The sequence below is a fragment of the Diplotaxodon limnothrissa genome, linkage group LG1 (assembly GCF_057381915.1).
Source record: "Diplotaxodon limnothrissa isolate DT_005_m linkage group LG1, D_limnothrissa_male_GT1.1, whole genome shotgun sequence".
In the NCBI taxonomy this organism is placed as follows: domain Eukaryota; kingdom Metazoa; phylum Chordata; class Actinopteri; order Cichliformes; family Cichlidae; genus Diplotaxodon; species Diplotaxodon limnothrissa.
Window position 1 is genome coordinate 15,558,791 of NC_140596.1, and position 12,617 is coordinate 15,571,407.

Consider the following 12,617-nt stretch of genomic DNA (forward strand, 5'->3'; position numbering starts at 1 on the left):
CCTTTTTAATTTGTCATTTATTAAAATTATAAATATATATTTTAACTCAAAAGTACAGTTTTTAAATTTAATGATGCTGAAACAAAAGTAATTAAAAAAATAAATCTGATTGAGGAATCACTCATCTTTGGAAAAGAGAGTTTATTACAGAGAAATGGCTCTTTCCAAAATAAAAGCAATACTATACGCTTCTTCTGGGCTATATTCTCAGCAGCATATTGTAGCGGGTCAGGGCTGTTCGGGGTTCTGTTTGTACAGTTATGTTTTGTTTATGTTGCCATAGTGACGGGTGACGCCCTCTCGCTGCGACGGTGTGTCCTTCCGGGGTCAGAGGGCGTCCTGTGTGTTGTTGTTGTTGTTGCTATGCGGTTTCCGCGCTGAGCAGTTAGCTAGCGGCAGTGTTCTTCTGCAGATGTCAATAAACGGCTGTGCTCCTTGGCTAGCTCACGGAAAGCAAGACCAAACCACACCTCCGTCTCCTCCTTGTCTGAGCTCGCCACATTGGTGTCAGAAGTGGGATGATGGTGGCACCCCATGTTCTGACCCGAGTGACTTTTCCCCCGCCGGTCGTGACCGGCCGGTGCGCCAAAAGAAGGCACCTGGACATTTGCAGGACTTTGTGTGGGGTAATGGCGTCGTCGGGGACGACTGACCCCTTAGGTGGGGGCTATGTAGCGGGTCAGGGCTGTTCAGGGTTCTGTTTGTACAGTTATGTTTTGTTTATGTTGCCATAGTGACGGGTGACGCCCTCTCGCTGCGACGGCGTGTCCTTCCGGGGTCAGAGGGCGCCCTGTGTGTTGTTGTTGTTGTTGCTGTGCGGTTGCTGCGCTGAGCAGTTAGCTAGCGGCAGTGTTCTTCTGCAGATGTCAATAAACGGCTGTGCTCCCTGGCTAGCTCACGGGAAGCAAGACCAAACGACACCTCCGTCTCCTCCTTGTCTGAGCTCGCCACAATATTAAACATATCAGGTCCCCATGAGGAGAATCATGTGCTAACGGCTATCTAAATGACTCGGGTAAAGTTTGTAGCATGCATGCTTGTTGTTTTTGTCTGCTTCCACTTGTCTTTGCACTAGGATGATGTCGGCGTAAATGTGCAGTCATATTCGTTGTGTTCCCACTAGTGCTGTCAGCGTTAATCTCGTTGAAATGACGTTAACGCCACAACACGGCAAATCTCCGTTAACGAGCTACCCCTGATCGCCCCGTGCGTGGGGCTAGACGGCTAACACGTTAATGAGCTAACTGCACTAACACACTACTTCCCACCCATGTAATTGAGCATTGCGTGGCACATCCAACATACTGTTTTACTTTAGTCCATGACGCGCTTACCTTCAGGGTCATACGTCACATGAAAACCAAAATAATTCCAAACGCCAGATCTGAATGAGGGTGGGGGAGGTTCAATTTGCCATGTTGCAAGGAGAGCTTAACTTCTGTCTGCTAGCTTGCCCTGCGCTCTTCCTTCTGACAATGCTGTCTGTGTTGAACGCTCAGTGGATCTGCGCTCGACAGTGCAACCTAGGCGGAGTAGTCGAACGCAGATTCACTGAGCGCTCAACACAGACAGCATCGTCAGAAGGAAAGTTGATAAAATAAATTACAAATTTTGTATTGTTCGATACCGAACCGAAAGCACTGTATCGAACGGTTCAATATCGATACGAGTATCGTTGCACCCCTAATATACACATATTCTATATATTCTGTGGACTGACGAGACAAAAGTTGAACGTTTTAGAAAGATTAACTCCTGTTACATCTGCTGTAAAATGAACACAGCATCTCATAAACAGAACATCACAGCAACAGTCAAACATGGTGGTGGTAGTATTATGGTCTAGGGCTGCCTTGCTGCTGAAAACAAAATGAATCGAAATGCAGACTTAAATCAGATTGAAATGCTTTGGCATGAAACATGTGGTTCATCCTCAAAAATCATTAAATGCAGCTGAAATAAAACAATTCTGCACACAAGACCAGGCCAAAATTCTCCATAGCGATGTGAAAGACTCACTGCCAGTTATCACAAACGATTTTTTCCTTAACAAATGAAATCAAAATTTAAAACCTGCATTTGGTGTTTACTTGGGTTATCTTTGTCTCATATTTAAATTTATTTGAGCTGTAATAACAAATATGAAACTATGTGACAAATATGCAAAATTAATACAAAATCAGAAAGGGTGAGCCCAGACCGTTTTTCACAGCACTGCAGAGACTTTTACCCACACATCTACGTGTATGTGTTGATGGTGGGGTACAGATCAGGAGATTTCATTTTCATTGACCATGAAACTGAATACTATTTATTATTTCATCAGATACATATTACAGTGTGAGAAGAGATAGTAATTTTGACTGCAGTATTAAAGAGTGAGTACACTCTCTAAAAAGCATTACTTTCTTGTTTAAACATGTGTATTTTAATATTCTCTCAGAAGATGTCTGCAATAACTTCTTGTGTTGATCATTGCAACCAGCCATGACAGGAAGGCTAGTTTTGGACAAGTCTGTCAACACAATACAACACAAAAACAGAGGCCCAGGCTGAACGCGAGTGCTGTCCACTGATGAGAGTCACTGGCATCACGGCTGATGTGATCCCGTTGCTAGACTGTCTCTATTCATTTGTTTCCTAGGCTCATATATGTACTGTTTATAGCCCACAGTAATTAACCTATCACTTTGCACCAGAAATTAGCACACTTGTTTCTCTCCTTAGCAGCCTCATTAAATTCACATACGTCCATTTAGCCTGATTAAGTAGGTTTGGCTACAGTAGAGAAAACCACAGTGCTATCATTAAGCATCAAACTGAAAAAAAAAAAAAAAATAACAGCAGCAAATGAGATGAAACCAAGGACAAGTCATCAGATTGATGCAAATAAAGGATAATGTGTACCTTCCCACATATAATCAGGAAAAATGGAAAAAAAATTATGAATTTGATATGAGAAACTATTTATAATTTCAAGAGAATAACTTGGTCAGTACAAAAAACAATCTGAGGCTAATTTAGTGCTGTATACATGTGGACAAACATCACACCGCAGTAAGTTTGCTGCTTGGTATCCCAATGACAAATTAATTTAGCAGCATAAAGGACAGAGCTTCAGAATCAGGCAGTAATAAAGGACCCAACATGAGGCCCCATATCAACTGATAGTGCATACTAACTCTTAATGCATATTCTATATCTAAACAAGAGTACATGTTTAGATCATACAACCAACAAAAGCCACAACAGGTATTACTGGCTTTGAGTCCTTGGTCATGAACGCAAAGATAATAACATTTCCAAGTTTTCTAACACAATATGGTTCATCCTCTCTCCAAAGGTCATTATTCCAGAAGTCTTGTCATTTATTCAGATGCAGCGTTGCAATCCTAAGCCATACTGCCGTGTACTTTTATATAGAGAGAGGAGACTTTCTACCATAACCCCTTCCAAAAAAGTCACACATATTCAGCCTTTCTCTAACTGAACTTCAACATTTAACATGCTAAGTGAGGCCTGTAGAGTCTGAGGCATGGCTCTTTGGTTTTTTTGCACTTACTCTGTGCACTTACTGTGAATTTGCTGGGAAGTCCACTCTTGGGAAACTGCGGCATTGTGTCAACACAGACTTGAATGCTCCAGACTAGGAAACTGTCTAAATGTCTGCTTTTATAAAAGTGCTTAAAACAGAGGCTGACCTCAATCATATACATTTTTTTGATAAGCACACCTGTGCACCTATATTTAATTCCTATCGTAGCAGTAGGGGTGCACTTAATTTTCCCCAGGATTGCATATAGTCCTGTGAAAACTTGTAACTCTATACTAAGTCAGTTATTGCACGCCTTAGACAAATTCACTGTAATTTTATTTTAGTGCAACCCTTTATACATTATGCCAAGTTAAATCAGAAATATGCTCCAAATATGCAGACACTAAAAGATTAATAACACTATGGGCTGAGGTCAGAGTGACATGAGAAAATTATCTCAAAAGTAATTCCAGAACTCCATTTACTTGGACTGTATTCGTAAGAAGAAAGTCACAGTCAAAACAAATCAATATTGATCTATCATAAAGATCTTATAGACCAAATGTTGTGTCGTGGATGGGACAAATGATGTTAAACATTTCACTAGAAAAATTTACATATATTGAAAGTGAAGCTGAACTTTGGATCAGAAAGTCCGTCTAAACCATGAAGTGCTTGGTTTGATATTCGTTCCCCCATTAACAAAGAAGGGGTTCATGGTTGTTGATATTGTTGATATTATTGTTTTTACAGCACTTATAAAGATTTTTTCCTGTTATAAATTTCACTGTCAGATTATCATAACTGAAGTCTGCCTCCTCCATGAAGGAGCCTTGCTACCATCTCGTGGCCGGTTGAAGAACTACATCTACTAATGTTATCATTTAGCAGCTATTATGAACAAGAAATATCCATAGTACCCATGCACCCACTTATATATAAAGACTATACAGTCTATGATATACAGTAGACCGTATAGACCACCTTCGGTAAACTCAAACTAACATAGATGGGAATCATTTACCTATTTAATCTTCCCACAAGCACAGAGCGAGTCCTCAACCATCACACTGCCTCCACTTTAACTAAACACACTACTAACCACCCAGCAGCGTTTCCTTTCCACAAAGGGCTGTTCGCACACTGACAGAGCGAGCACACCCGGTCTTCTTACCGAGTGAAGCAGTGGTGGCAGACCTCTTTGGCCAGTCTGTTGGACACGCAGCAGGCCAGCGGCTCGGCAGAGATCACCAGCTCTCCTTTGCGTATCCTGCCCGTTGCCCGGAGACCGTTACCTTTCCCGGGGCTGACGAAACGCTCGAGAATCGGTGCCATCATTGATTTTCCCTCCACGTGAAACAAACTTCCGTGTTTACATCCGCGATAAACGCTGCGTCATGACGTCACATGAACGTACACACGCTTTTACTACATATAAATGCAAAACGATTGTTTCGTATTTTTTGTATTTCTTTTTTTATTATTATTTCTTTCCAAACTGTATGTGCACCTCACAGTTTATTATTTTGAACACTTGGTTTTTATTTAGTGTTTTTGCTTTTCTTTAGATATAACACAGACGGTATTTGTAAATGGCATAGAAATGTCAATAAACATTATTAATAATAATATGTTAATATCACTAATATAATAAACCAATGCCTTCCCTTTTAATTTTAGTTTGGTTTTAGGTAATGCTGTGTATGGTTGTTATTAGATTTATTAATATGAACTAATGAAGTATGCACTATCAAATGTGATTTCTGAATTCTCTATTGTGTAATATTTGTGCACTTTTAGCAAAACTTTGGAGAGTCCCAGATGAAGGGTCACTCAGCAGCCGCGGAGCAGAAGCCAGGGGGGGTTTCAGTGACACGCCCGTGAGCTCCGCCGGCAGCCAGCTGTGCCTGAGTGACCGAGCCGGCTGGCTGACCTTGGTAAAACTGCTACTCTTAAGTTGTCCAGGCTGACATTAGCAGTCTTAGGAAAGGTGAGTTCAGGTGGAGTCACAGGTGCTGGAGAATTCATACAAGCGGTGTCTGAATAAACTGGGTGTGAAGCAACATTAAACACAGTCTTACAAAATGCAGCCTGGGAAGTTGCACACACAGTTCCCAGGACTACTGGCTGAAAAGCATGGAGCACAGATTTATACAGACATGATCGTGGAACTAAAACTTTAACTTGAGCAACCAACTCTGCAGTGTTCAAACCAAGTATTTTTGCCAGCTTGTTAACAGCAGATGACACCTTGTTGCTCTTAACCTGGACAATCACAGAACGCACAGTCTTGAAGAGTTCACAATGAGCAACGCAAACAGTCTTTGAATGAGCATACTCTGGGCTTGTGAAATTTAACTCAGGAGATAATGGAAACATGAGGTTTATCACAGGCAGCCTCAGAATGAACTGGCTGGTGAGCCGCGTAACACATGGGTGAAGCAACACCAACAACAGTCTCATGAGGTGTAGCCTGAACAGTATCTGGCTGGGAAATTGAACTGTCCCTGTTTAGTTCAGCAGTAGGAGAAATTGTCTTTTGAGCAGAGCAGCAAATAGTCTTTTGAACAGCATTTTTAATGTCTTGAGTGAGATTATGATTGTCCAAGTCAGAAAATTTCATAACAGATTCACACATGTAATCTACATCTGAAAGCTCACTATTAATTAGTACTACCGAAGCCTTCCCTGTACTATTAACTGATCCAAAAACAGGTGGCTCGGGATCAACATAACTTGGCTGAGAAGTGAAAACAGAAACTCCAGTTTTTTCAGAGTTACATCCAGAAACTCCAGTCTTAGTTACAGAACACAAAACTTCATTCAACTCTGGTGAAATAAGCTCATTTGACTCCTGAATTTTCTCAAACTTGGAAGAAACAAAAAATGGATCATTAGACAGTGACAGTGAGAGAAAACCTCCAGGCAGCATATATTTTTACTTCTATTTCACCACAGATTATACGGTTCCACTGTACCTTAACATTAAGTTAATAACATATTTCATGGTCCCATGGAGTATGGTAACAACTTCAACTGCGATCTCCCCTCTTTCCCCCATCAGCTTGAGTGTCAGTCCAAGAAAAAAGGAGCAGAAAATCAGGCCAAGCGTGTTGACATCATCAACGTAGTGAGCCACCAAATGAATTTCAGCGGTATTCTGAAGCAAGAGGGGGAGCACAGTAAGAGAAGTGGCCTGACAGTTATTTGATGTATTATTATTTGAAAAAGTAAGCTCACAAAATCGCATAGATCGCATAAATATTACATTTCACCCTTTATTGAAAACAAACAAGGGAGTGGTGTGTGCATAGCATGAGGAAAGGTAAAATACCTGCTGGACACAGGCCCGAAACAAATTCTGTGGCACCATGTTTCTGTTAAGAAACGAATTAACCTTCATAAATATTTTCATTTCCTCATGCTGACCATCTACAAAAATCATGGCAGTCTTTACTGCAATTTGTTGTTGCTTGTATATACAGTCACCTTATTAAATCCAACAAAGCATCAATAGTGGAGAAATTTTCTTCATCTCCTTCTTTGATATCTTGAGTGTTGTAAGTAGCTCCTTGCTTGATTATCAGCACCAGAGCTAATCCTGCAAGACATACACAGAGATACAGAACCACAAATAAGACGCGAAAGTAAGTCTTGCTAAACACACCCAACTTCTGGGCACGTCCTTATTGGTCATTTTGAAGCATTTTGTGAATTAACATTAATTTACACAGTAATAAAACTACATATATTTAAATCTGACTTTCTTTTGCTTCCAGAATTGCATTAATTCTTGGTGGCATAAATTCAGTAAGGTGCTGGAAAGATGCTTCAAGCTTCAGATTAGATTATATCTACTTACTACAACAGTCACAGATATACAGACATTCCTATTTTCAATTATGTCCACAAAAAATCTGAAAGTAACTGGCTTCTTGTTTTATAGTTTTGTCTTTTACCCGTAATCACAGCCACAATTGATGTCAAGCTATAGTATACTGCTGCACGTATACTTATTTTTCTGGAGGCAGAAGCAGTCAAACCAGCAACTCCTGTAAAAGTATAAAACACAAGACAATACAGTAATCAGCAGATAGACACAGCAGACTTTCAAACAAACCATACCCAGATTAGAGATACTACATTTAAGCAGCCATAATTAAAATCCAGATATTCAATACCTGATGGTAATTTAGTTTGAATGTTAAAATGGCATAAAACAGGTTTTACAACGTACATGAGTAATATTTATAATGCTGTCCAAATACCTTTTTATTTTTTTTATTTGTATGTAATTCAAATGTGACTAAATTAAGTTTGTAATGTGACTAAAAATGATAATGCTGTTTATTGAAAGTGATATTGATGAAGTGACGTCTTTTGTAAATATAGCTTTAGACAAATAAATGTGAGTTATAAATGCTTCGCAACTATTTTGTAATCACTACTTTTGTATATATTACATCCATTGAAAGTGTCAGTTCTTTTAAATTGCAAAAAAAATAATTTTTAACATTTATTTTTAGATATATATCAGTGCATTTAGCGATATTGAGTTATGTGCTAGTGAGGCTTATGCAGACACAGTATTCAAGATACTCTAAATAATCAGCAGTCACCACTGCGACTATTTTCAAGAAACTGCCTTTGTAATTATAATTTTATGTTTTATTAGGACTTTGTGTATAGGACAGTACAGTACTATGCAAATGTGTTGAAAGTAAATAAGGGGGAAATTTTAATGAGCTTGAAAGTCAAGATTTATTTTTTTATTCTTCAGCACAACCTGAACTCTCATAGGAAGCTTTCTTGTAATTTCTTTAACTCAAAGTAGTTTTCAGGAGTAGTTCTCCAGGCTTCTTGCTGGACATCACACAGGCCTTCTGTGGATGTCGGCGCCCGTTTATTCTGTTCTCTGTTCAGATGATCTCACACTGCCTCAATAATGTTGAGCTCTAGACTCTGGGGAGGCCAAGCCATGACAGACAGTTTTCCATTATGCGTTGTCCTATCCAGGTATGGTTTTACTGTACTGGCAGTGTGCTTGAGATCACATCATTAAATCTTCCATCAATTTTGACATCACTGGCTAAAAAGCAGCTGAAAACTGTGACAGAGCCTCCACCATGCTGCACAAAATATCAAATTTGAATTCATTCATTTCTCTTGCTTAAGAAAGGCAGCTTCTTGACATCCACCTTTCCACTGAGACTGTGTGTGTGTGTGTGTGTGTGTGTGTGTGTGTGTGTGTGTGTTATACAGTGTTTACGTGGCTGAGCAAACAAAAAACCATTCCTCTGAAAATAGTACTGATCACTGGACTGAAAATGAGTGAAAAAGCCACCAATGTCCAAAGAAATCCTCCGAAAGCAGAGAGAACTACTGCTCAAGACCACTTTAAAATTACAAGCAAGTCTGGCTCCTTGGAAACTATATCTGAAAAATGAGATGTGGCTCAAGACGTCTGCACAGCACTTTAGATATCCAGAATATATCAGTTAATTTGGTGAGAAATGATCCACTATCTTACTTATTATCACAGAGGTCACAATAAGAGGAACAGTAATGAATTGAAGCATCTGCATGAGTATTTCTCCTGGAAAGCCGAGGTAGTTTTTTCTACCTCTGCAAGAGTGTTGACACTCCTGATGACCAAGCCAACAGCAAGTCCTGCATAAAAGTAATACATAAACAGCTCATGAATGTTTTGAAAATGAATGAGTGCAGGAATAATACAAAAGCCATGCAAAAACACAACTTTAATATTTTTTTATGAAAGAGAAAAAAAGAGTATAATTTCATCTTATAAAAAAATCGTATAGTGAAAAATGATCAAGGACATCTTTTTAAAAATTTCTTATTTGAAATTCTTCTTTTTTACTTTGATTTAAAAAGAAAATGTGAATTTAAACACAACAAAACACTGACCAGTTAAAACAAAATATGACAATTTTATTTATTCTCAATAACAAAATAAACAACCTAATTTCTCAAACATGTACAGATGCCAAGTTAAAGATTAATCATTAACAAATATTATTTTGCTTTTGGATTAGTGTTTAATAAGCTATTGTACCATTTCTTCTAAATATAATTCGTGCTTGGGCTTGTTTTCCCCTTTTCTTCTCTTTCTCGCTCTCTGTTGTCTCTCAGGTAGAGAAGTGGGGCAGCCTTTTGGTTTGCCCACCCATTGGCAGGTTTTCCAGTCTTTTCTGCCAGATTGTTGCCTCTTCTGTGGCGGTAATCAGGCTCTCCATTGGAGGACATGGTGCCGGGGAACCAATGGGACCCAGTCAGGTTCAGCCTGAATTAGCCACATACGTTCTCGTGGGGGCCCACCACCTACAGGAGGAGCCATAGGGTTTTGTTGCTTTGTGGATTGAGCAGTGGTTGAAGTCAGATGCCCCCCCACTGGAGGGATTAAGTCTCCCAGCTGGATAGGAAATGGATTGGTGTCCATCCAAAAGAGCTGGAGGAGCTGGCTTTGGAGAGGAACCCAGACCTCAATGAGCAACAGAAAACAGATGGATAAGTGGACAGATGGGGGCAGGAGGACCATGAGAGAGGAGGCAGAAATCAGAGAAAGAGGAAAAATCTGAGAAAAACTGGAGAAAGTTGAATAGTGAAGCCAAAACAAGAGCCAAAAACATAACAATACCATAGAATATGGAATATAAATCAAACACATTGCCAACATTTGTTGGGGTTTTTTTGATTACAAACATTTACTTCTTTACTGAAAAATGTACTAATGACTTATACATACTTATACATGACTTACATAATACAATTCATAATTGTTGGTTAAAAAGACACCTTGTAGGGGATGTGTGTTGTCATTTATCTGTTTCCTACATACTAGTTGAAGATGAATATTCTCCACTGAATTAACCTGCTGCTGATACACTGTGCTCAACAGGAGGAGCAGATTATATGACACTGTCCATTCCACTACTATAAAACTTTTTTAAAAGAATGAACCAGCCTTTGTTTTCTACATCTTGTTAGTGTTCAAGCTTTATTTACCAAATTTTACTCTTATTTTCTCATTTGTATTTTTTTTAACCCATTTCTTCAACCTCCAATATTTTATTTAAGGTAAAGATGATTATGCCTAGTAAACTTTAGATATGTCTGTAGTGTAGATCTGTTTTGGATTGTTATATTGTTGTTGTACTTCCGTGTATACTTCATAAATAAAGAGATAAAAAACATCCCATGTTTTTTTAAACTATTTATTTATGTAGTTATTCTTAAGTTCTGTTATTGAAGTTTAAAATGAAATAAATAAAAATTGTTGATGACAAAAAAAAAAACAAAAAAAAAACATCTCATGTGTGTGGAGGATCTGTTCAGTGTCCATGCCTGTTGATAAGATCTGGGGTCACATAGATCAGGTCCAGTGGATGGTGCTGTTACACCCACAGTTATTTTATGGCTAACTCTCAGCACTGCTAGCAGTTACCGTAGTTTGTTATAAGCATGTTACAAAACTGGAAAAAAATCTCAAGGCACCCTTTAAACTCTGGGGGTGCAAATAATAATAATAATAATAATAATAATAATAATAATAATAATAATAATAATAATAATATATCAGAAATAGCAGTGCTAGGAGGCCCAGCTAACACAGGGAGGCTTGATTAGCCCAGCAACCAAAGGTGTAGGCAGCAAAAAGGCCTGTTTAGTTGTTGAGGTTACCTGTATAAACAATCTTCATTTTGTATTAGAAAATCGGTTTAATAAATTAATGTTGTTAAAGCACAAATATTAAAAATGACTTTGTGGTTGTTTTGTTAACTGTGTTCCACAAGTCCTAATTAACTACCATATTGTTTTAAAGAAAGTTAGCTAGAGCATGTTAACAGTCTCAAATCAAGTGTAACTCACCGAGGACAACAGCCGCCAAACTCGCAAACATAAATTTGTTCTGGAAAACATAGTTGCAGCAGTTCCTCCAGTTTCTGCAAAAGTTTCTGACGTTAACCTCTTCCCGAGTTTCCTCCATTTTTGTTGAGCTCAACTAGCTAAAACAACCCCCTCCAGGACAACCACCTCCAGCTGAACGTCGGCAAGACCAAGGAGCTGGTGGTGGACTTCAGAAGGGGTCAGCACAGAGACTACAAGCCCATTATCATCAATGGAGCTCCAGTGGAGAGGGTGCAGTCCTTCAAGTATCTTGGTGTCCACATCTCCTCAGACCTGACATGGGCTGCCCACATTCAGGTCCAGACCAAAAGGGCTAGGCAGCGCCTGTATCACCTACGACAACTGAGGAAGTTCAGGGTCTCTCCAAAGATCCTCAGGATTTTCTATACAGGCGCTGTGGAGAGCATCCTCACACAGAACATGACATCGTGGTTTGGGAACAGCTGTGTGAAGGACCAAAAAGCTCTCCAGAGAGTGATCCGTACAGCAGAACGCTGCTGCAGGATTGCTCTCCCCCCGCTTCAGGACACCTACACCAGGAGATGCCGGACTAGAGCAGCGCAGATACTTTAGGACCCGTCCCATCCTGGCAACAAACAGTTCCAACTTCTGCAATCTGGTAGAAGGTTCCGCATCTTCCGGGCAAGGACAGAGAGACTCAAGAGGAGCTTCTATCCCCAAGCCATCCGTGCCCTAAACACACACACCCGCCCGCTCACATCATCTCACATCATCTATAATTGACTGAGACAGGACTCTCTTCCAGACACTAAACCAAGGAACAATGTACATTTCAAATTCCTTTAATTTTAAACATGTTTATATTGTCTATCCAGTAAAATAGTCAGATGTCTATTCATATTAATGTACAGAATTCACCTGCTTGCTGCTACTACTGCACATTCACCCAATGTGTGTGTGTGTGTGTATATATATATATATATATATATATATATATATATGTATGTATGGAAGGACAGGCCCCTGCACGGTATGTACCACCGGCAGATAGAGGAGGTGGCTGATATCCAGAAATCCTACCAGTGGCTGGACAAAGCTGGACTGAAAGACAGCACAGAGGCACTAATCATGGCAGCACAAGAACAAGCTCTGAGCACAACATCCATAGAGGCTGGGGTCTATCACACCAGGC

At 39.5% G+C, this 12,617-nt stretch overlaps 1 protein-coding gene across 1 annotated transcript in view; it reads right to left on the bottom strand.

The window, feature by feature from the left end:
* smyd3 (SET and MYND domain containing 3) overlaps positions 1–4,897 on the bottom strand; it is a 116,178-nt gene extending 111,281 nt beyond the window's left edge. Inside the window, exon 1 of the mRNA XM_085370218.1 lies at positions 4,710–4,897. Coding sequence (XP_085226344.1) covers positions 4,710–4,873 — 164 coding nt within the window. The 5' untranslated portion in view covers positions 4,874–4,897. The remainder of the gene's footprint in view (positions 1–4,709) is intronic.
* Positions 4,898–12,617: the final 7,720 nt, after the last annotated feature.